Source organism: Perissodus microlepis, chromosome 15 (assembly GCF_051167445.1).
Source record: "Perissodus microlepis isolate ML-2025 ecotype Zambia chromosome 15, ASM5116744v1, whole genome shotgun sequence".
NCBI lineage: Eukaryota > Metazoa > Chordata > Actinopteri > Cichliformes > Cichlidae > Perissodus > Perissodus microlepis.
This window is the reverse complement of record NC_140475.1, coordinates 34,338,924-34,359,320: the sequence shown is the minus strand read 5'-3', so window position 1 is coordinate 34,359,320 and position 20,397 is coordinate 34,338,924. Positions and strand designations below refer to the sequence as shown.

The 20,397-nt window shown below is 39.6% G+C and overlaps 2 protein-coding genes and 2 non-coding genes across 4 annotated transcripts; all 4 read right to left on the bottom strand.

Annotated features, from left to right (window-relative positions):
* Nucleotides 1–3,242: 3,242 nt before the first annotated feature.
* Nucleotides 3,243–10,775, bottom strand: nucleolin (nucleolin multifunctional protein). The gene is made up of 16 exons (XM_084953616.1): nucleotides 10,589–10,775; nucleotides 9,444–9,545; nucleotides 9,208–9,322; nucleotides 8,659–8,787; nucleotides 8,057–8,299; nucleotides 7,695–7,847; nucleotides 7,382–7,459; nucleotides 7,102–7,225; nucleotides 6,558–6,694; nucleotides 6,347–6,473; nucleotides 5,939–6,075; nucleotides 5,602–5,731; nucleotides 5,131–5,264; nucleotides 4,800–4,926; nucleotides 4,188–4,468; nucleotides 3,243–3,984 (listed from the first exon to the last, which is right to left on the bottom strand). Exons 1-16 carry the CDS (start codon nucleotides 10,604–10,606, stop codon nucleotides 3,920–3,922), a joined length of 2,100 nt encoding a protein of 699 aa, XP_084809742.1. The 5' UTR covers nucleotides 10,607–10,775; the 3' UTR covers nucleotides 3,243–3,919.
* LOC146372545 (small nucleolar RNA SNORA75) lies at nucleotides 4,632–4,758 on the bottom strand. The gene has a single exon (XR_014802834.1). It is a non-coding gene; the product is annotated as a small nucleolar RNA SNORA75 (small nucleolar RNA).
* On the bottom strand, nucleotides 8,388–8,527 carry LOC146372544 (small nucleolar RNA SNORA57). The gene has a single exon (XR_014802835.1). It is a non-coding gene; the product is annotated as a small nucleolar RNA SNORA57 (small nucleolar RNA).
* Nucleotides 10,776–15,894: 5,119 nt separating the features above from the next.
* On the bottom strand, nucleotides 15,895–19,409 carry nppc (natriuretic peptide C). Its single transcript, XM_084954366.1, has 3 exons — nucleotides 18,909–19,409; nucleotides 17,524–17,821; nucleotides 15,895–16,454 (listed from the first exon to the last, which is right to left on the bottom strand). Exons 1-2 carry the CDS (start codon nucleotides 18,999–19,001, stop codon nucleotides 17,549–17,551), a joined length of 366 nt encoding a protein of 121 aa, XP_084810492.1. The 5' UTR covers nucleotides 19,002–19,409; the 3' UTR covers nucleotides 15,895–16,454; nucleotides 17,524–17,548.
* Nucleotides 19,410–20,397: the final 988 nt, after the last annotated feature.

The window sequence follows — 20,397 nt, the reverse complement described above, 5'->3', positions numbered from 1 at the left end:
GCTGTCTCCTGTCTGCTGGTGTCACTGACAAAAGACACTCCTGCCACAGGAACTCAGAGTCAGGTCGCACCGAGTCCTCTTACATGTGAACAATCAGAGATCAGAGTTACAGTAACAGCCCGTTCTTTATAGAAGTGCTGTTTGCTGATAGTTTTTGTCACCTACCTGCCTGGATTACATAACTTTTTTTGCTTCTTAAGATGACTTTTTTTTTTTTTAGCATTTTTGCCTTTATTTGATAGTTGATCATTGAAGATACACAAGATGATGGGGAGAGAGAAAATAGAACGATTATATTATATGTGTTAGAACCTCTCCTGCCCTTAACAAAAATACATTTTTAATGTCACTCACACCTTTTGCCTTTTAGATCAATAAGGCATACACAGGAGTCACTTTGCTAAAATCTGACTGCAGCTTCCAGCTTGTGACAGGAATGTTGTTTGTGTTGTTTGCTCAAAGGGGCTTAACATCATTCATGAGATTTGTTTGACATAGGCTAACTGTCTCACTGTTTGAATACAAGCAATCACTTTTTGTGCCTAACTCCTGGGTCAGATTCGAAGCTGGCTGCTGTACTATATGATTTTGGCAATCTGCATAAAGAACTGCTTTCTATCAGACATCCATTACATCTGTGGTAAAGCGTGTTAAGACGAGTTGATTCGTACTGAGTGCAAATCTCTCAGGCTTATTTGCGCCTCAGCGTCAGTCGGTTTGCCCTCTAGCGGCACCATGTGGTTGACTTATTTAGTACAGCAGTATCTCAACATGTATTCAAAGCACTCCTGTGACGTGATCCTCAGACAAAATAATCTCCTTCTTGTCTAATCTTTGGAATCTTTTTATGGTGTTTTATTTTAGGATCAAAGCCTGGTATTCCCATAGTCCTCATCGTGCTTGTTGTCCACTTTGTATGTGGTAAAATAAACCGCAAGTGTTCCCAACAAGCATTTTATTGACTTTTAGAGCTACCTTTGGCTGCTCCCTGATTCATAAGGGGGGTTGCCACAGCCACAGGTGTATTTGATTTAATTTGAAAGAATGTCACAGTTCAAGTCTTTCGATACATTTTTCACAGGTATCAAGTGTGTAAAGATAACAATAAGAGTTTTTGTATCCTGAGGGACAGGTATCCACGTTTTAATTCCCTTGCTCCGTGCTTAAAGCAGCAGACTTCATACTCGCAGGTCATTAGGAGACAAACATTTATTAAGTAACTTGGCCCCAGTGTGTTCAGTTTGTATGCTTTGTTGTGTTGTATTATTAAAGAAAGAAATCCTGTTTAAACGAATCTGCTTTTATGAGATGAAATCTTTAACGCTTAACTTTCATGACAATTAGCAAAAACTTTGCTTTGGAGCCCGAATGACTTTTAAGAGCCGAGAGGATAATCTAGTGACACTGTGTCATCATGCATAGGCTATAGCTTCTTGGGATAAAGCTCAATCAAATCAAGTCCAAGTTTAATTAGTTATATACAGGTAACAATGGCACGTCACTACCAGCAATGAAATTCTTAGGTCAAAGCCCCTTAAAAAAACCAAAAAAAACCCAAAAAAAACTAATTACACATACGTAACATAAAGAAATATATAAATACAAATTACTAAAAATACTGTGGTGGCTGTAGTGCAGAGGTAATGTATTTACATGTACAGTGTGTGCAGTGATTGCACCAACTGTCTAATATTTCAGTAGTTCAGTAGAACTGATAGATTGTGGGTAGAAACTGTCCCTGAATCTGCTGCTGCGAGTCTGGATGCTCCTGTACCTCCTACCTGATGGAAGGAGTGTGAGAGGTGTATGGCTGTGGTGGGTGGGATAAGAGAGGATCTGTGGGGCCCTCCTCCTACGGCGCTGTCAGTAGAGGTCCTGGATCCTTGTTCTTGCTGATGTTAAGAGGCAGATTATTGTCCTGACGCCAAGATGTCAGGGCTCTTAGCTCTGCAGTCCTCCAGATCCTCTCACAACAAACCCTGTTTTTCTATTCAGATCTTTCTTATTCTGTATATTCAATATGAACACCATACATACATTCCAGAGGTTTTAGGTTTATGAAATTTCATAGTTAAACAACAAATAAAAAACTGCTGGCCTACAGATCACAAACATCCAAAATAATGTAACAAATTGTGAATAGCGTCAATTCGCACTAAGGTTTTGGAGAGAATCCCAATAATGGAGCAAGCCTCTATGAGTGAGCAATTTGCAATGGTGGGAAGGAAAAATCCCTTGTAATAGGAGGAAACCTGAAGTAGAAGCAGGCTTGGGGGCGGACAGCCATCTGCATTGATGTACTAATCTTTAAAGCAGAAAGGTTTGTTTCGTGAATTGCTTATGATATTTCCATATTATGAGGTCTTTAACAAGGGGCCAATAAAAAGAAACCAACATTGAAGAAATAGGATCTCTCTTTCTCATCTTTGGATTTCAGCACTTTCAGAACAGCCTGTTTATAATGATGCATGCATTCAGTAATTCTAATTAGAAACTGTTTCTACAATTTCTAGGGCTGATTACAATAACCTCAATTTCTTGTGAACTTATGGGTGATTCAGGCCTTTAAGATAAGCCTTTAGTTCACTTCATGGATACATAAAACTATAAAAGTATCATCCGCACAGCAATCAAACTATATGCATTGTTTTCTAATATTACCTTGTAAAAGGAAAGCATGTATAACGTAAATAGAACTGATCCTAGCACAGAACACTGTGACCAACTTATGTTAAATAAGATTACTCCCAATTTAAATACACAACTGTCTATCAGATATGTGACACAACCACAGGAGTGCATCTTTTAATACTAACAGGATCTCTGTAGTAGAATATTTTGATTAATATTATCAAACACTGCACTGAGGTGAAACAGAACAAGTACACAGTGCACTTTCAGAGGCCAGAAGATATTTATAACCTTCACCAGTACGGTTTCTGTGCTATGGTCGGTTTCTGTGCTATGGTCTGTTTCTGTCAGTAAACCCTGACTGAAACATCAAAGAGATTTCCTTCTCAAACTATGTTAGTTTTTCACGAACTTTTGAAATTAGAGGAAGATTGGTCTATAGTTTGATAACTTTAGCTGGAACTGACAGGTTTTTTTTTTTTGAGTAGTGGTTTAATTAGAGACAACTTAAAGTCTGCACATATCCCATTGACAGAGAAACTGATCAGCACTAGTGAAAGTGGACCCAGTCTTAAGGACATGACTTTGAAGACAAATTATTGCAAGAGTCATTTAAAAATCACCACATACAAGGTTTTAATCGTCTGAAAATCGTCAGATGGGGAAAAAAAAAAAATTAGTCAATGCACTACAAATATTTTATGTTACATAGATTAGAGGTCTTTCATCTGCAACTCAGACATCGACAGCATCCCACAAAACAAGCAAAAATGTGAACATTTGTCATTCTCAACATCCAACTCATGAGGAAGGACTCAACTCTTATCAAAATATGCTTTGCACATTACAGTAAAAATTAGCTTCTAAAGTAAACTAAGTGACAAAATAAGAACAAAACATATGGATACAAGTGTATTTCTTTTTACAAAAGGTAAAACGAAATCATACAAACGGTTTAAATTTACACAATGTATCTGACAAAACCAAACATTTTTCACAGCGAACCTGATCTATTCCATTTTATTCCTCCAGAAAAGCAAGTGTGCTTCAGGGGCGTGAGGTGCAGGTTTGCATTTAGGACATTCAGTATTCACGTCTTGATTAAGCTGAAAAGGTCAGAAGTACCATTCTGGCACAGAAGGGGGATGGAAGGTCTGAGGGGTCTAAATAAAGGGCTAAAATGCCCATTAACAGTTAAATATATACCAATGACGCTTTGTGGAATGTCCAAAAGCTCTGAAAACTGATGCAACCAGAGTCCTTTCAAAAAGTAAAATAGACTAAGACTTTAGTCATCAAACTTTATTTTCTTCCCCTGGGGTTTGCCTCCAAAACCACCGCCACCTCTTCCACCTGAAACAAGAAAGACAGGCAACTTAATCTACCAGGCAGCATGTTTAGCTATTTTACAAAACAAAGATAAAGAGGCACATTTAGACATCGCTCTGTTTCAGTTAACTCTTGGAACAACAAATGTAAAAATCTACCGGCTTACAGCTGCAAGTCAGTTAAAAGATGACCATAATAGCCACAGGTTTAGGAGTTTAATCCCTTACCTCCGAAACCACCGCGTCCGCCTCCACGTCCACCTCCACGAGGTCCTCCTCGTCCTCTTCCACCGCCACCACGACCACCAAAACCGCCAAAGCCGCCACGGCCTCCTCTGCCGCCACCTCGACCGCCGAAGCCGCCACCACCTCGGCCCCCACGGAAGCCACCTTCACCCTTGGGCTTGGCGTAGTCCAGAGTCACCTTGCTGCCATCAATCTCGCCATCCTCCATTGCCTCCTTAGCTGCTTTGCAGTCATCCTCATTGCTGAAGTCCACAAAGCCGAAACTATAGAGCCAGACAGGTTAGGGGACGAGATAATGGAAAATGATTCTAATTAAGAAATGTAATTCTAATGCAGTGCCATGAATTAAACTATTTTACTTTGTTGGGTGAAGTATTGGTTTTTAAATAACTCATCTGAGCAAAGTAGTCTAACTCAAACCACATCGAGTGTTTCACATCAGACATGGGCAACTGCCACTAAGGCAGCTGCCTGTTTAACTGCGACTTTGCTCTCCTTCTCATACGAAACCGTACACTGTCATTGTTAGACAGAGCGGTGCTCAAGAGAAGTGCTGACGAAGGAGAAGGAGTGTTTGCACCTGTTCAAACTTACCCCTTTGATGACCCTGTATCTCTGTCTGTCACTATCCTGGCTGCTACAGCACCCTCAAAGGCATCCTTGAGGGTCTCTTCTGTTGTGTCCTCAGAGAGACCCTTGACAAACAGGGTTTTAGTTGGACCTGGTAGAGAAGATGGCATCATGTAAATAAGCAAAATAATACCCATCTGGGCAAATCTAAACAATTCAACAAATTAAAATTCATGGAAAGATCAGCTCAGGACTTGACTATCTTTGAATCTTCACAGAGTTTCAGGAGATAAAGATTTCATCACAGCTGGCAGAGTCTTAACTAAAAAGACAACTGATTGGTTTCATGACCTACCTGAGTTTCCCCTGTTCCAATCTCTGCTCTGGCTGTACTCCAGTCGGATTGATCGGCCTTCAATTTCTGTGTTGTTGAAATTTTCTAGAGCATCTTTAGCATCATCTGTGCTCTCAAACTCCAGAAAAGCAAAACTAAGGAGAGAAGAACAACGATAGAAAAAGAGTCAACATCTGTTTTGAAATACTTCATCTGAATGTCTTGCTGAGGGCTATTAGGGTTAAATGTTTTAATTTTGTCATTTTACAAAGTTTACTGTAATTGTTGCACAGCAGACATAGGCAACACTCATGTAGGTGGGCAGGCCTGTTCTAACTGTGCACTGGCTCTACTTCTCGTGCGAATCCAAGTACTATCACGAGGAAGATTTACAGGAGCTCAAGAGAAGGCGCAGGTGTTTTACACACCATGACTACATTTGAAAGATTGAAAGCCCTCGTTGGGGTTACCCGTGGCCACACAGACACTCACCCTTTGGGTCTGCCATCTCTCTGTGGAATCCTAATAGAAACAGCTTTCTCAAATGTGGACTGCAGCACTTCCTCTGTCGCGTTGAAGGAGAGATTGTTCACGACCAGGGTCTTGCTGGCCGCTTCAGATGCTGCAAAAAGAAAAGATGAAACATTCTTCAGCTGTCTCATGTTATGTTCACTATAGATCAGTACATTTGCAGAACTGGCATTGGCCATACAAACACAGACACTTTCATTAAGAGTATAGATACTTATGCATTATAATAATTGAAATTATTAGAACTGCTTGTTACAAGTAGTTTGTCTCACAGTTCTACAAAATATCTCAAGCCTACCTGATGCTCTGGCTCCCATGTGGCTCTTCTCTCCAGTATAGTCAATGATGATGGATCTCCCCTGTACTTCAGACCCCTGGGTCTCCTCCATCGTCCTCTCTGCATCAGCCTCAGTTTTGAACTCCACGTAAGCAATACTGTAAAAAACAAAACAAAAACATGGAACATACTCTTAAAAAAGGAACTGAGTGATAATGATGAAAATTAATCAGCAGTTCATGTTCTACAACTACTGCCCATAACTTCAACTGTTTACTATGCCATCTAGGATTATCAGTCCAAACTTGTAGAGTCTGAGTTAATAGTAATAATTTAGATAATCAATAATTATTAATTGCTGTGCTTCTTATATAGTTTTCCCAACCACTGTCTAATGTACGAAACATTTACAACCTAGCTTGTTCTTACCCTTTGTTTGAAGTATTCTGGCCAGGAGGCACCCGGATTTCTACTGCGTCTTTAAAGATCTCTTTCAGGTCATCTGCCGTTGCGGAGAAGGGAAGGTTCTTCACAAACAGTGTCCGTGCGTCCTTCTCTGTGGGCCATATGTCAGTGTGAGTACAGGAACAAAATTATTTTCCACCCACAAAGAAATGTTTCAATTCATGACATCCATTACCTTTTTTGCTGTCTTGCGAGCCTTCTTTGCTGCGGGCCTTTTCCAGTTTCACTTCCTGACCCATGACCTTTTTGCCATTGAGCTCCAGGCCCTTCTGCAGGTCCTCCTCAGATGCAAAGTCCACATAGCCAAATTTCCTGTAGAGTTAAAAATGCAAGCAACATCAGACATGCCACCTTCAATGAATTTAAGTGTCACAGACCAGCTTCTTTTTTTTAACTTTACCAATAAAACAAGGGCGCTGTCATGCTATTTACAATGACAGGATACTTTAATATCTTACCATAAATTTAACTTGTTAACTGTTATATATTAACAAACTAAGTAAACCATTAACTTGTTTCTATCAACCGGCTATGGCCAAACTGTCTTCAGATGTTAATCTCAACTACATGGTGATACAAACAGAACCAGTCAAACACATCTGATATTTCCAATACACTCAAAATCAATCACTTATACCCAACGAGTGCATTTTGATAGGCAAGACTAAGCCAACCAGAAGGGATTAACTATTATGATTTGTTTTAAATGTAATTCTTACTTGTTTCCTCCTAACCGGACGTCTGTGATCTCAAGGCCGTTCTTGGAGAAGAATTTCCTCAGTGAAGCTTTGATCTCATCAAAATCTTTGCTTGAGTTCAAGTTTCCAACAAACAGAGAAAACGCTGGCAAACAGGAAAACACTTCAATTACTTTTGGTGTAAAAATGCATTATTGATATTTATGTTGACATAAAGGAGAATTTTAGGATTAGCATTAAGCCTCTTGTTGATAAACATAAAGAAAGCTTATTAAAACCGGCAGAATATATTTATTCTTACCCTGTCCTTCTGACTTTGCTTTCTTGGCAGGTGGAGTGTCCTTTTTGCTCTCAGCCTTCCTCTTCGCAGCTGTGGATTCTGGTCAGAAAGGAGAATGACGACAAAAACAGTAAGTGAGTGGGGCAGTGAGTCTTCATTGTCCACATCATCAACAAAGACTAAAGTACAGTACATAAGCCATCTTACAGCACATACACACACATCTTTATTATAGGGTGGTGGTCACTTTTAAGTGACTTTATAAAAACTGGGAGAATAACACTTTCACTTAATTTTTATTTATTTATTTATTTTTTTAAACTCCCAAACTTACTTTCTTCTTCCTCCTCCTCGTCGTCCTCCTCATCGTCATCATCTTCGTCATCCTCCTCATCGTCTTCAGACTCTTCCTTGGCTTTAACCATGCCTGCTTTCTTTGCCTTGGTGGCTGCTGGAGCAGGAGTAGTGTCCATTTCCTCTTCAGAGTCTAAAAAGCAGAATCAATGCCAAAGACGTAAATCTCACAGTAACTGTGGCCGAATTCAAGTGCATTGAAAACGAGTATTACTGTGTGTCAGATAGTTCAAAAGGTGACATCATACGTGATCAGTATTAAGTCCCTTGTTGATCATCATACAATGTTAACTATTTCAAAGGCTCCTGTTAAAAACAAAAAAATGTGAGGATCAGTCTTACCATCATCATCGTCTTCATCATCGTCTTCTTCAGATGACTCTTCTTTAGCAGGCTGAGCTTTTGCAGCCTTGGCTGCAGTAGCCTTCTTAGGGGGAGGGGCTTCCTCTTCTGACTCGTCATCGTCGTCATCATCATCATCAGAGGACTCCTTTGCAGGCTGAGCCTTTACTGGGGGCTTTGCTGCAGGCTTAGCAGCTTGCTTGGCTGCCTTCTTGGGTGATGGGGCCTCTTCTTCAGATTCATCTAGACAAGAAAAACACGAGTTCGTTCGTTTCGTTTTAATTGCAGAAATTTTCAACAAAACCTCATTAGAGTTCAAAAAAGGGCATTAGGTTGTAACAGCGATTGAGGATAGGACCGGCAGACCGCAAAATACACACCGGTACCGAAGACATAGCGCTGTCTTTGTTTTTCCTCCGTACATTACACACATGAGTACTAAACAACCACATGCATGCCAAGAAATGGAGGATGTTTTGTGACGCATTACATCACCAGACTGTTAGCACAAATACTTGGATCAGATTAAAATGAAGCCATTGACAGTTAAAAACACAGTACAACGGTAATTACTATCAGTCACACAATACCAAAGGCCTTACCATCCTCCTCCTCATCATCATCTGACTCCTCAGCTTTTGCAGCAGCTGCCTTGGCTGGTGCTTTTTTAGCCGGAGTTGCTTTTGCAGGTGTCTTCTTTGGTGGGGGGGCCTCCTCCTCTGATGATTCGTCTATATATAATAAATAGCAAAATCGTCTTAGACAATATTATGCTCATTTTAAGATTTTAATCTTGTTTAGATCAAGAATGTATATTATGAATTTAGACAACACGACACATTCACCAGTTGAGTGGAAACAGCAGTTTTCATAACTCTGAAGGTTTTCTTTCTAAAGACCATCTGTTTCACTGTTGTAACTAAATGTCAAAAACAACGTTTTTCTTAACTGAGCGATGCCTGATGCATTTAATAATGTTAGAGGGACTCACTTTCTAACATCTGGATGCTCCTTAAACATCAAAACAAACAAAGTAGGTCAATCTCTATATATTAAAGTCCAGACTAAATTACACCTACATACTGGTTATGTGAGATACGTGAGATATGAGTATCATTCAATTAGTTTCATTTTGGACCTTTATTACTTACCAGAATCATCATCTTCATCATCTTCACTTTCTGCTTTTTTGGCAGGAGTGCCATTTCCAACAACTTTGGTGCCTTTGGCTGGTGTGGCTTTCTTCACCGCTTTAGGTGGAGGAGCCTGCAGTGTTAAAAAAAAAAAAATTATAATAATAATAATAATAATAATAAAAAAAACACTTAATACCACATTTTACATTTTATTTTCTAGCCATAAAATACTTGAGACAACGCCTTTGTACCTCTTCTTCCTCATCACTGCTGTCCTCTTCGCTGGATTCCTCCTCGACTTCTTTAGGGGGTGGAGGGGCTTTTTTCTTCTGAGCTGCTTGCTTATTTGCTGCCTTCAAAAGAAATCCCGGAATGCAAAAATTGTTATTACCAATGTTTTTAAAACCCAACAATAATGGAGCCCTACAAGTAGCCAAGCATAGATTCCGGTAAAGAAGAGGGTCTAACAATCATGGCACCCGCTGCAGCATGTCCGCAAACATGAGGGGGCTTTAGACCACGTGGAATTCCACGGTTAAAATATAAAACAGTTGAGCCGTGCTGCTGGTTCAATAATTAAATCATCAACGGCAAACTGTTACGTGGGTTTAAAATAAGCCACTCAAATGATAACTGTGCGCGCCGATGGGGTTTCTCGGTTTTGGTTGCTTGCCTCGTGTGTCACTCAGAGCAGGCGCAGAACCCACGTGGAGCTCTAGAGGTCGGTCAGCTAGCATGCTGGGTAATTTTGCCATTTGCTGACAAGCATTAAAGAAATAATTATATTTATATATATATAAACATATGCCGAACAGTTATCTAGAAAGTCCGTTACGTGACATAAAGTGTTTAAGTGGGGCAATTTAAACTTCACACCGAGAACTACCAATATTTCCACAAAATAAAGTAAATTAGAATCAAGTCCGGGTATGAATGCGCTAATGCTAGTGGTTAAGCTAGCCGCGTGCTCAAATTTTCGGTTTTTACAACAGTTTTCTAACAAATGTTGGTACAGGTTGGCAGGCTGGCCATAAATTGATTTTGTTTTAGTCTTTCTATACGCCATACTTAAATCGAGAGCGCGCACGAAATCCACACTAAGCAGCGGTTTAGCTTAGCAGGCCAGAGAGCCAAAAGCGAGGCACAAACATGGCTGATCGCAAACGAAAAAGGCGTAGTAAATGCGGCAACACCACCACCATGTTGATTCATTAAAAAAAAAAAAAAAAAGGCGACAATCGCTGCTTTACCTGGACGGACATTTTCTTTTTCAGCGAATTCACCCCCTTTTTTAACAAACGCACCAACTTCTGCTTAAAGGCCTCGTGCGTAAACACAAGCCTTCTTTCTATCACAAACGCACGCACTATTTTAAAATAGAATGACGTAATCTTACCTTTGCTAACTTCACCATTGTGCTGTTTCAATAAAACACAAGAAGCTGGACGTCTGAAGATGAATTTAAAAAAGAATAGCTAATGTATGCACGTGGACCTGCCTACTCGATGGGACATTGGACAGGAAAGACAGAGACGACGAAGACGCGCTCAGTACTCCCCTTCTTCGCGCGCTCTCGCTGACCCGCCCACATGACTATCTCTACCAATCACAAGCTAATGTATTTGCGTCGTGCCCGCGCCTCACCCCACATACAGGAAACATTGAATTTTACTACTCTAAGGAAATACTGTATAACTATTCTCGTCTCACTATATCACTAAATACATGACAAAAATACGAGGCAGCACTGTCAAATCTACCGTGTTTAACCTTTAAAGTCAATGTTATGACAGTCTGTATTTAATATGAACATGTATTATTTACATTGCTATTATATCATTATTATTATTATCATGGTTTTGTTTTTAATATACGTATAGTTATAGATGTTTACAGTTAAAATCTTAAAGAAAACTATTTTCGGCAATTTCCCGGACTTAACGCTACAGAAACCATATACAGCTTATTGTCACATATCCCATGCAGCTGTTTACATGGCCACGTGGTTCGGCACGGTTGCCAAACTATCAACCACGTGTAGTCCACCACGAGGTACACGCTACACTATTAAACAGCGATAGTTCCCAACTAGTATAGTATAGTATAATCTAAATACTTCAAAGTGGGGTATACATAGTAGTTCAGTCCAGTTTTAGTACATGTTTTTCATGTAACTGTATACATTTAAATAAAACTTAAAAATAAAAAAAACCCTCTACACAGGGGTTTTCCATGCTCAGAGTTTGCCTTTGCAAGGATGACTACACACAGGAAGGATGTAAGCAATAGATATCTGTTGCCTTTTTGGTAGATGTGTGCATTTAAAATGATAATAATAATATTTAGGCTTTTTTTCCCTCAGTGAAGGAACCTCTTTTTAATTGCCACTAAGTTACTTTTACATTGTAGATAATTTTAAGTATAAATATTCATACATTGTTTTTCTGTTGCACAATTGAATCCTGGAGCCAACCGGCTGATTCCCAGGGCAACATGAAGAGCACATTTGAGTAATTAACCCTCAACACCACACAGAGGCAGCATTGCATTTAACATCACTCGGTCTTACAGACTAGTCTCAGTGAATTACAACTACCTTTGATTTGAGAAAGATAATGTAACTTTATTGGTCCCTTCTTCTTTGTAATAATAATGATAATAATGATAATCTAACCATTCTCTTGAACTTCAATATCTTTTGTAGTCAGAAAGCTCACAGAGTAGCCATTGTTCTACCTGTCTACCTGTACAAAATGTTGCATTCTGTCCAACTTTTGCCCCTTTTCTTAGTCTTGCTGTGACATTCTGGACTTGCGATCACAACTGTAGTTGACTGTGTTTAATTATTACAGTCGTCCCACTGTTGGTGGTTTTAAAGCATATCAGTATAACTGAAAAAACTGTTTTGTGTAACCCCCCCCCCACAAAAAACAACAACAACAACTACAAAAGAAAAAGAGCTACTGAAATTGCCATATTGAAATAACAAAGGTACATACAACTACACAGCAGTGTCTATGCTGAATTTGCAGAATGAATAGGTATGCCTCTTTGCAAAAACCCTCCTGTCACTCTGACTCTTGTTCAATTATTCACTGCTGTCTTTCAGCAACAATCATATGACCCCTTATGAGCAAGTGCTTTGGCAACAGTGGGAAGGAAAAACTCCCTTTTATCAGGAAGATAGTGTCTGTCTTCCAAATCCAAATTGGAAGCTGAAGAAGGGCCTGAAAGCTGAAGGCTCTGCCTCCCATTCTACTTTTAAATACTCTAGGAACAACAAGTAAACCAGCAGTCTGAGAGCGAAGAGCCCTAATGGGGTGATATGGTACTAAAAGCGTCACACAGTTGTTGCAGCTTGTCAGCATCACATCCATGATGTGAATTTTCCAATCCATCACATCCCAAATGTGTTCTACTGGGCTGAGATTTGGTGAATGCACAGACTATCTCAATACGATGAACTCATGTTGAGAAAAACAGATTTGGGTGATTTGAGCTTTGTGACTCGTTATCCTCTTAGAAACAACCTTCAGAAGATGGTCATAAAGGAATGCACATGGTCAGCAACAATACACAGGTGGACACAAGGGGCCCAAAGTGTTCCAAGAAAATATCCCTCTCACCATTGCAGCAAGCTGAATCACTGATACAAAGCAGGATGGATGCATGCTTGCATGCCAGATTTTGATCCTCACATCCAAATGATGACCGATCAGACCAGTTTACATTTTTTCAGTCTGCTGTCGTCCATTTTTGTTGAGCCTGTGTGAACTATAGCCTCAGTTTCCTGTTTTAGCTGACAAGAGTGGCAGCTTTTGCGGTCTTCTGCTGCTTCAGCACATCTTCTTCAAGGTTCAACATGTTGTGCATACTCTTCTGCATACCCTAGTTGTAACAAATGTTTATTGGAGGTACTGTTGCCTTCCTGTCAGCTCAAAACAGTCTCCAATTCTGCTTTGACCCTTGTCATCAAGAAGACATTTTCATCTAGAGAACTGCTGCTCACTGGATGTTTTTGTTTGTTTGTTTGTTTGTTTTTAGAAACTTCTCTTTAAACCCTAGAAATGGTGTTGTGGGATAACCCCAGCAGATCAACAGTGTCTGAAATACTCAGACCTGCCTGGCACCGGCAGCCATGTCTCATTCAAAGTCACTTAAACCACCTTTCTTTCTCATTCTGATGCTCACTTTGAATTTCAGCAGAACATCTTTAACATATCTACATGCTTGAATGCACCGAGTTGATGTCATTGAACCATTAAATTAATTGCTTAATCGTGCAGCTGAACACGTGTGTCTAATTCAGTGGCTGTATTTTAGAATGGTTAAAGATCAAATATAACAACATTGAAACTAGTAAACAAATTCACATGGCAATGTGAGCGTGTACGGCTATATGCTGGCCTTTGATGAAAGCTTTTATTAACTGGAAGCTCTGCCACAGAACACACTGAATTTAACACAGCAGTGTTGATATATTTCTTTCTGTTGTTCAGTGTATGTTCTATTTTGTTGTTGGTGGGTGCAAAAGGTGTTATAACGATCCCCAAACACTACTTTCATTTTATTATTTTATCCTTTATTTTTTTTTAGACTTATGTGACTCATGTTTCTTGAACACCAGGTACATGAGGTGGGCATGTTGCCTTTGTGTTTTCCAGAGTAGCGTTTACACTTAGTGTGTAGTGTAACAGCTAGGTAGGCAGGCTGTTCTGAACAAGTACTGGATATTACGTTCTTTTCTTTTCAGTGAATTAATTATTGACTTTAATTCAGCTTTAGTTCTATAGCACCGGCCACCTCAAGGCCTGTTTTGTATTACTATGAGTATGACCTTCCTACAGTCAATAATATAGGTTCACAAAAAAGAGACAAGCACATCTAATTTCCATCCATCCATTCGCTTATCCTTTTCAGGGTCACGGGGGGCGCTGGAGCCTATCCCAGCTGTCATAGGGCGAGAGGCAGGGTACGCCCTGGACAGTCGCAGGGCCAACACACAGGGACAGACAACCATTCACACTCACATTCACTCGCACATTCACACCTAGTGGCAATTCGGATCATCCAATTAACCTATCCCCACAAGCTGCATGTCTTTGGACGGTGGGAGGAAGCCGGAGTACCCGGAGAGAACCCACGCAGACACGGGGAGAACATGCAAACTCCACACAGAAAGACCCCGGCCTGATGGTGGAATTGAACTCAAGACCTTCTTGCTGTGCGGCAACAGTGCTAACCACCGTGCTGCCGTGATTGTAAATGTGTTTTCACAGTACACGAGTACTCTCAGTTTGCTTCTGTCAGCTGTACATCTCTCCAGTTTGCAAATCGGTAGCAACCTCAAAGTCAGATGCACACATTCACAACACTCACACCATAAATATCATGTTTCATGGTATTGGAAAGGAAATCCTTGAAAAGACTTTTACATTGACTTCACTGTATTAATTAGCTTGTAAAGTGTTCTCTCTGTATTTTTCTGGCTCTCACCCCCTTTAGTGTAATTACACCATGAAACCTTTGAGCAATGGACCTTTTTACGGTTTCACAACTGAGCACAATTTGTTTTCTTTTTTATGCTTCTTTATTATAATCTGGGTGTGTTTGTTTTCCTTTTTAATATCGCACATATATGGGCTTTTCTCTATATGCTTGTTGTCTTGTTTTAAGCCTTTTAGTTTGGAAACTACGAGATAAAAAAAAGCCATTTTGCTTATATATCATCTTTATATAATGTTAAAGTATGTTATTCCTGCAACAGTTTGGCTGTCTGTGCAGGATGTATCCTGTTCCCTCCTCCCTATGATGAATTGGAGAAGCATAAGAGAATGGATGGATGGATAATTATAAGGTGATTTTACTGCTTATTTTAAATAATATTTAAATTCACCAACTGGTAACTGGATGTAATGTGTGGAAGAATTAGAGGAACATTAGGAGGAAGTGGCTTCCTATCATCTTTTTAATTAGTGGTCAACATGATGGGTTATTTGGGGATTACAGCGTTATTGCCTGAATTCTAAAGATCGCTCTAAGTCAGAATTTAAGTTTTCAGTGTTTTCTTCTATTTGTGCAGCAAATTTGTGTAAGAGCTTTCGACGGTGTGGGTACAATCATGCCAGGTTGAATGCAGGAGTATAGATGCAGCACCCAACAAATCCTTATTGTTTCATATAAACATGTTATCTGATAACACAGAGTTTCAGATATTTGCTAATGTTTGAAACATTTTTTTCAAAATCCAAGCAGGATAAAATCTTTAGTAAATGTTAAACTCTGGCTCTCTGTACCAAAGTGTGCCTTTTGTAACACCAACCCAACCGGCTACAGCAGATGGCTGCCCCTCCTTGAGCCTGGTTCTGGAGGTTTCTTCCTATTAAAGGGGAGTTTTTTCTTCCCACCATCAACAAGAGCTTGCTCAAAGGGGGTCGAATGATTGCTTGGTTTTTCTTTTCTTTCTAATATTGTAGGGTCTTTACAACATAAACCGCTTCGAGGTCACTGTTTTATGTGAATTGGTGCCATAGAAATGAAACTGAATTGAACTGAATAAAAATGAATGGCGCTCCATCTAACAGCAGGGCAGTCTTTGTTTCTCTTCTGACAAAACCTCCAGAAGCCAGGCAGAAAATGCTCACAAACTAGAATTGACTAGTTTCACGGAACACACAAAGACACACAGATCAAAGGTGTAAGTGCACATGGAATGTCCGTTTTATCGTTTTCGAAAACATTTACAACTATTTGAGACAAATGGGGAAAAAAGGCAACAAACAGAACTGACCTACAGTTTGCATCCATTTCCAAAATGTTACATAAATAAAATCCATATTTATAAATATCTCTTTTTTTTTATAAACATATAAATAGATTTTAAACATAAATACATTTATGCAGGGAACGATGAAGTACATGAATGTACAGCAGCAGCAGCAACAATATACAGCTTTGCGGTATGTAGTTTTTTTTACACCATTGTCCGCCATGTTGTACTACCCATCTGTGTTTGTATCTGTTGACCATGTTGTATGTTATACATATATGTACTGTATATATGTATATATACCTGCATATTTATTGTATATATATATATATCTATATTAGGATTTTGTAGTATTGTCATCCAAGTCTTTGTTTATGCTGGTCATGGTGACTTTCGTACCATAGAACAATCATGATGAGTTTTTCTTTATTTTCCCCTTCTGGTAAGAACAAACTCAACTTTTGTCATCCAAACAAACACGTCGTCCAGAGATCTAGAAAAAGAGAGGAAAACAAAAGCAAAAGGTTAGACAGAGTCTTTCAAGGTCAGCCTCATAAACACATGTTCATTTATTCGATCTTTTGTTAACGTAATACATGTATCAGTCAGGGAATCTCCAAATTTACTCGTTGGTTCTTTACTCATTAACTCACTTCTCATCTAACCACTTTACTTTAGATTAACTCACCCGTATGGTGTTAACCAATGAAAAACACACTCACCCATTGTTAGTCACTAACACTCCCCCATAGGGATGTCAGAGTTTACCATAAAATCGAAAAAAGGTGTGAAGCCTCAGGACTAATCGTGTGTCACTTAGATTCCCCAGTACTTAATTAACCCACACAGCCCCCTTTTCAGTTTATGTTAAAAACACTTAGTGAAACAAATGCGTTTCCAAGAAAGATCTTGACAACCAAATATGAGTGTGAATGTGTCTCTGCAACCCCACTTCCGTCCTCGATATCTCCCTGCCCTTTTTCTTAAATGTGATATATTGTTCTTGTGTTATAGAAGCAGATGGGATCATTCATAATGATGTGCACAGATACAAGAGTGGACTTCCTAAATGCTCACTGGTTTCTTTCCCATACATCAGCTTAAGTGGGCTATCCACTTAAACTGATGACTAAGACTATCCTGTTCTAGGAGGTAATGCTACAAGGTTTAGGCTTGATTATTTCCCTAGATTGAATATTTCTAAGTCAAAGGCAGTTAGTGAACCACAATATTTTCCATGTAGCTGAACCATGCAATGCTGCATAAATACATGTGTCTTATGTATATGACAGATAATCCTGTAAAATCATAATTTAACTGTGAGGAATACCAACAGGAAATTATAATAAATACAATATTAAAAAATAGATTATTATGCCCATTTAATTAACTAGGCCATTCTTTTTTAAAATCCCTGATTGTAATTTGTCTCCGTCTTATCTTTCAGCATTCATTCTTTCATTTCACCCTGTTGCTTTTGGGCTCTGTTTACATGTCACTGTTTGCTGCTACAGTTAATGTTGCATAATGTTAAAGTGGGACTGATATGAGCGACCACTCACCATTCATTGCAGCGCTGCTCCAACCCTAGCATCCCATGCCGCTGATGGTGCCTATCCTGTCCATCTTGTGTCCGAAGCAGCCACTCCGTGACGAGGAGCCAGCCTTCTTGCTTCCCGATTTGTGTTTCCTGTTTGGGGGTTGATCGTTGAGCAGACGAGCCCACATGCCTCTGGCCCGGGTGTCCACCCGTAAATCGCGCAGTAACCGTATCCGAGTGCGCACAGCGTCGAGCCGTCTCTCTCTCTCCTCCGACTCCAGAAACTCCGTCAGCTCCTCGCCCAGCAAACTTCTAAGAGACTGAAAGATAAGAAAATAAATAAACAATCTCTCCCTCAGGCAAATAAATTGTGCAAAGACAAATGCTTTTGATGAAAGTGAAATCTACGGTTTGTGCCCGTTTCAACAGAGCAGTCATTATATGCTAAATGTTTGAGGTAAACCTCAGCTTGGCATATATCCTAATGCTTTCACAAACGTAATGGCCGGGGGGACGCGTTGGCATTTTTCTCACAGCACGGCACTCAAGAATCCATTAACTTGTATCATCTAACCAAAAACAACTTTGGAAAAGATCCACGAGAGGCTCCAGTCATGAGGTTCAAACCTCGAAGGAAACCCCTGAAGAAGGGTGCAGTACTTCTGTTTTATTAAATTACCGACTCTGACACCTCGCTCTCAAAGTGAAGAAAAAATAAATAAACAAACTTAAAACAGGTGCCTGTAGCTTACTTATCTGTTCGTAAAGTAGACTGTAACGAAGACCTCCAACATTCCAAATTTTACTGAGCTTATCAAATAATTACAACATTATTTCAAACGAGTATTTTTTTAAAGGGTCAGCTTTATTCATTCCGGCCAATTCTATGCGTAATTGCGATTTTACGCACAATTTTGTTTTGGTTTGGTAAATCTTATTTTGAGAACAATTAATAAATACATAAAATTCCAAAAATGATGTTGATAGTCAGTATAATAGCTTTTCAGAGTTATTGTAAACTAAGAATTTTAATGTTTTCCTCATATGTGTTTTCATTTAAAAAATCGCATATGGGCGATTTAAAGTCTAAAAATATCAAAGGGATGCTCGGAAACAAACTTTCACCGGCTGTTTCGGTTGCATGTCACTGAACATGCCGTCTGTTTGTAAATAAAGTGCAAGTGGACAGGGGTGTTACACTCTGAGTGTGGAAAAAGAGAGATTTTCCCCAACAGCTTAACAAGAACCAAATTGTGAAATATGATGCGCAAAGCTACTGTCCTGGAGGACCTGTGCCACAGAACAGCTGCTGCTGCTTATTCAGTATTCAGCTTCCAGCAGCTTCAGTCCAAACCAATCAAAAGGTTCTCCTGGTCAGTAATAACAATACAAGTGACTTTTTCTTACCTTCTGCTGCGCTTGAGTTAAAGGTTTTGCCCCCATCCTCACTGAAAGTAAGGTGACCATAAGTCCACACGCTACAAAGTATGACAAGTTCATTTTGACAAGTCTAGCAGTTGTTCGGGGATTCCTCTGCGCTGCAGTTCAGATCGAAGGACGTTAGCTTCAGCCAATCAGCTTCTAAACACAAGGAGAGTCCGTTTTTTACTCCAAAGCTCCTCAAGTGCTTCTCTAACTCTGTGTATTAATCCTCGCCGCTTTATAGCCAGCCCATGGTGATGTCATGAAAACCTGCGTAATGGTTCTCCTTCCTCGCCTATTCACTGTTTTTTGTACCTGCCTCTAAGCACGTCATGCCAGGGATTAATTAAATGCAAATGACACAAGCTCCGGTCATCGCTGTGTTAGAAAAAATGATATAGGCTATAAGCTATCAAAAGGCACAGACTTTAAGCTTTTAGACCTCTGGCTGAGATGCAACAGCTGAAACCAAAGGTGGTTTCAAAGGCTGCGCGTCAAGAGCTGAAGAGCGACTTTGGCAGTGAAATGAATTCTAGGATGCCAACCGTCTGTGCTGCGGAACATCTTAAAAAGACATACAATATGCTGCGCGTGGATGACATATCCTGTTTTCTTTAAGCGAAAATTCAGAGTCTGCTGCTGGAATTAAAGGAATTAGGTCATTTTTTAGATACCTTCCAGAAATTCAAATGTGATTTTCTTCATCTAATCACTTTTTTGGAAGGCACAAAGCGGAATTTTACCAGAAATAATTTGATGTGTTACTGCGCCACTCAAGCCCCGCGTTTTTCATTTATTTTTTTAAAGGGTAAAACTTTATTATTATTATTATTATTATTATTATTATTATTATTATTATTATACAGAGGAATGCAAACATACAGAGATGGAATTATTAAACAACCCAGTTTAAGTCATTTGCTCGACGTTATTTACATCAGAGCATGACATCAGCTAAGGGGGATTCACACCGAAAAAACTTCAGACGGTTCATGCTGATTCATAAAAAAAAACAGAGACACTCATTATAAGTCATGTCATGTGTCTGGATGTAGATGGCAATTCCCCATAAACCTTTTAATCAGATGGTTTTGTGTTTCATGGCGGTATCTTACAGTTAGTTTTCTGTCTTTAGATCAGGTAGTCCACTTACAGAGAAGAATCTCAGAACTACTGTGGCTACTCCAACACACACTGGATGTGTGGGACTGTTCAGACAGTCACCCCCAACTCAGAAAGGAGGCACAGACATGAACCCTAAGCAATGATTACCACACCAGTGTCCAGCAATAATTTATGCTGTTATACTGTTCTTGAATCAAAGTTGGCATGTCACTAAGAAAAGCTGCTGCTTTCTTAAATTTTAGCCTGTGAGTCTGCAGAGTGCCGTCAATATGCAGGATATTAAACCAGCGATACTTCTATAAACCAGGAGGAGGGTGACTCTGCACAAATGAGTGAAACTGTACAGAAG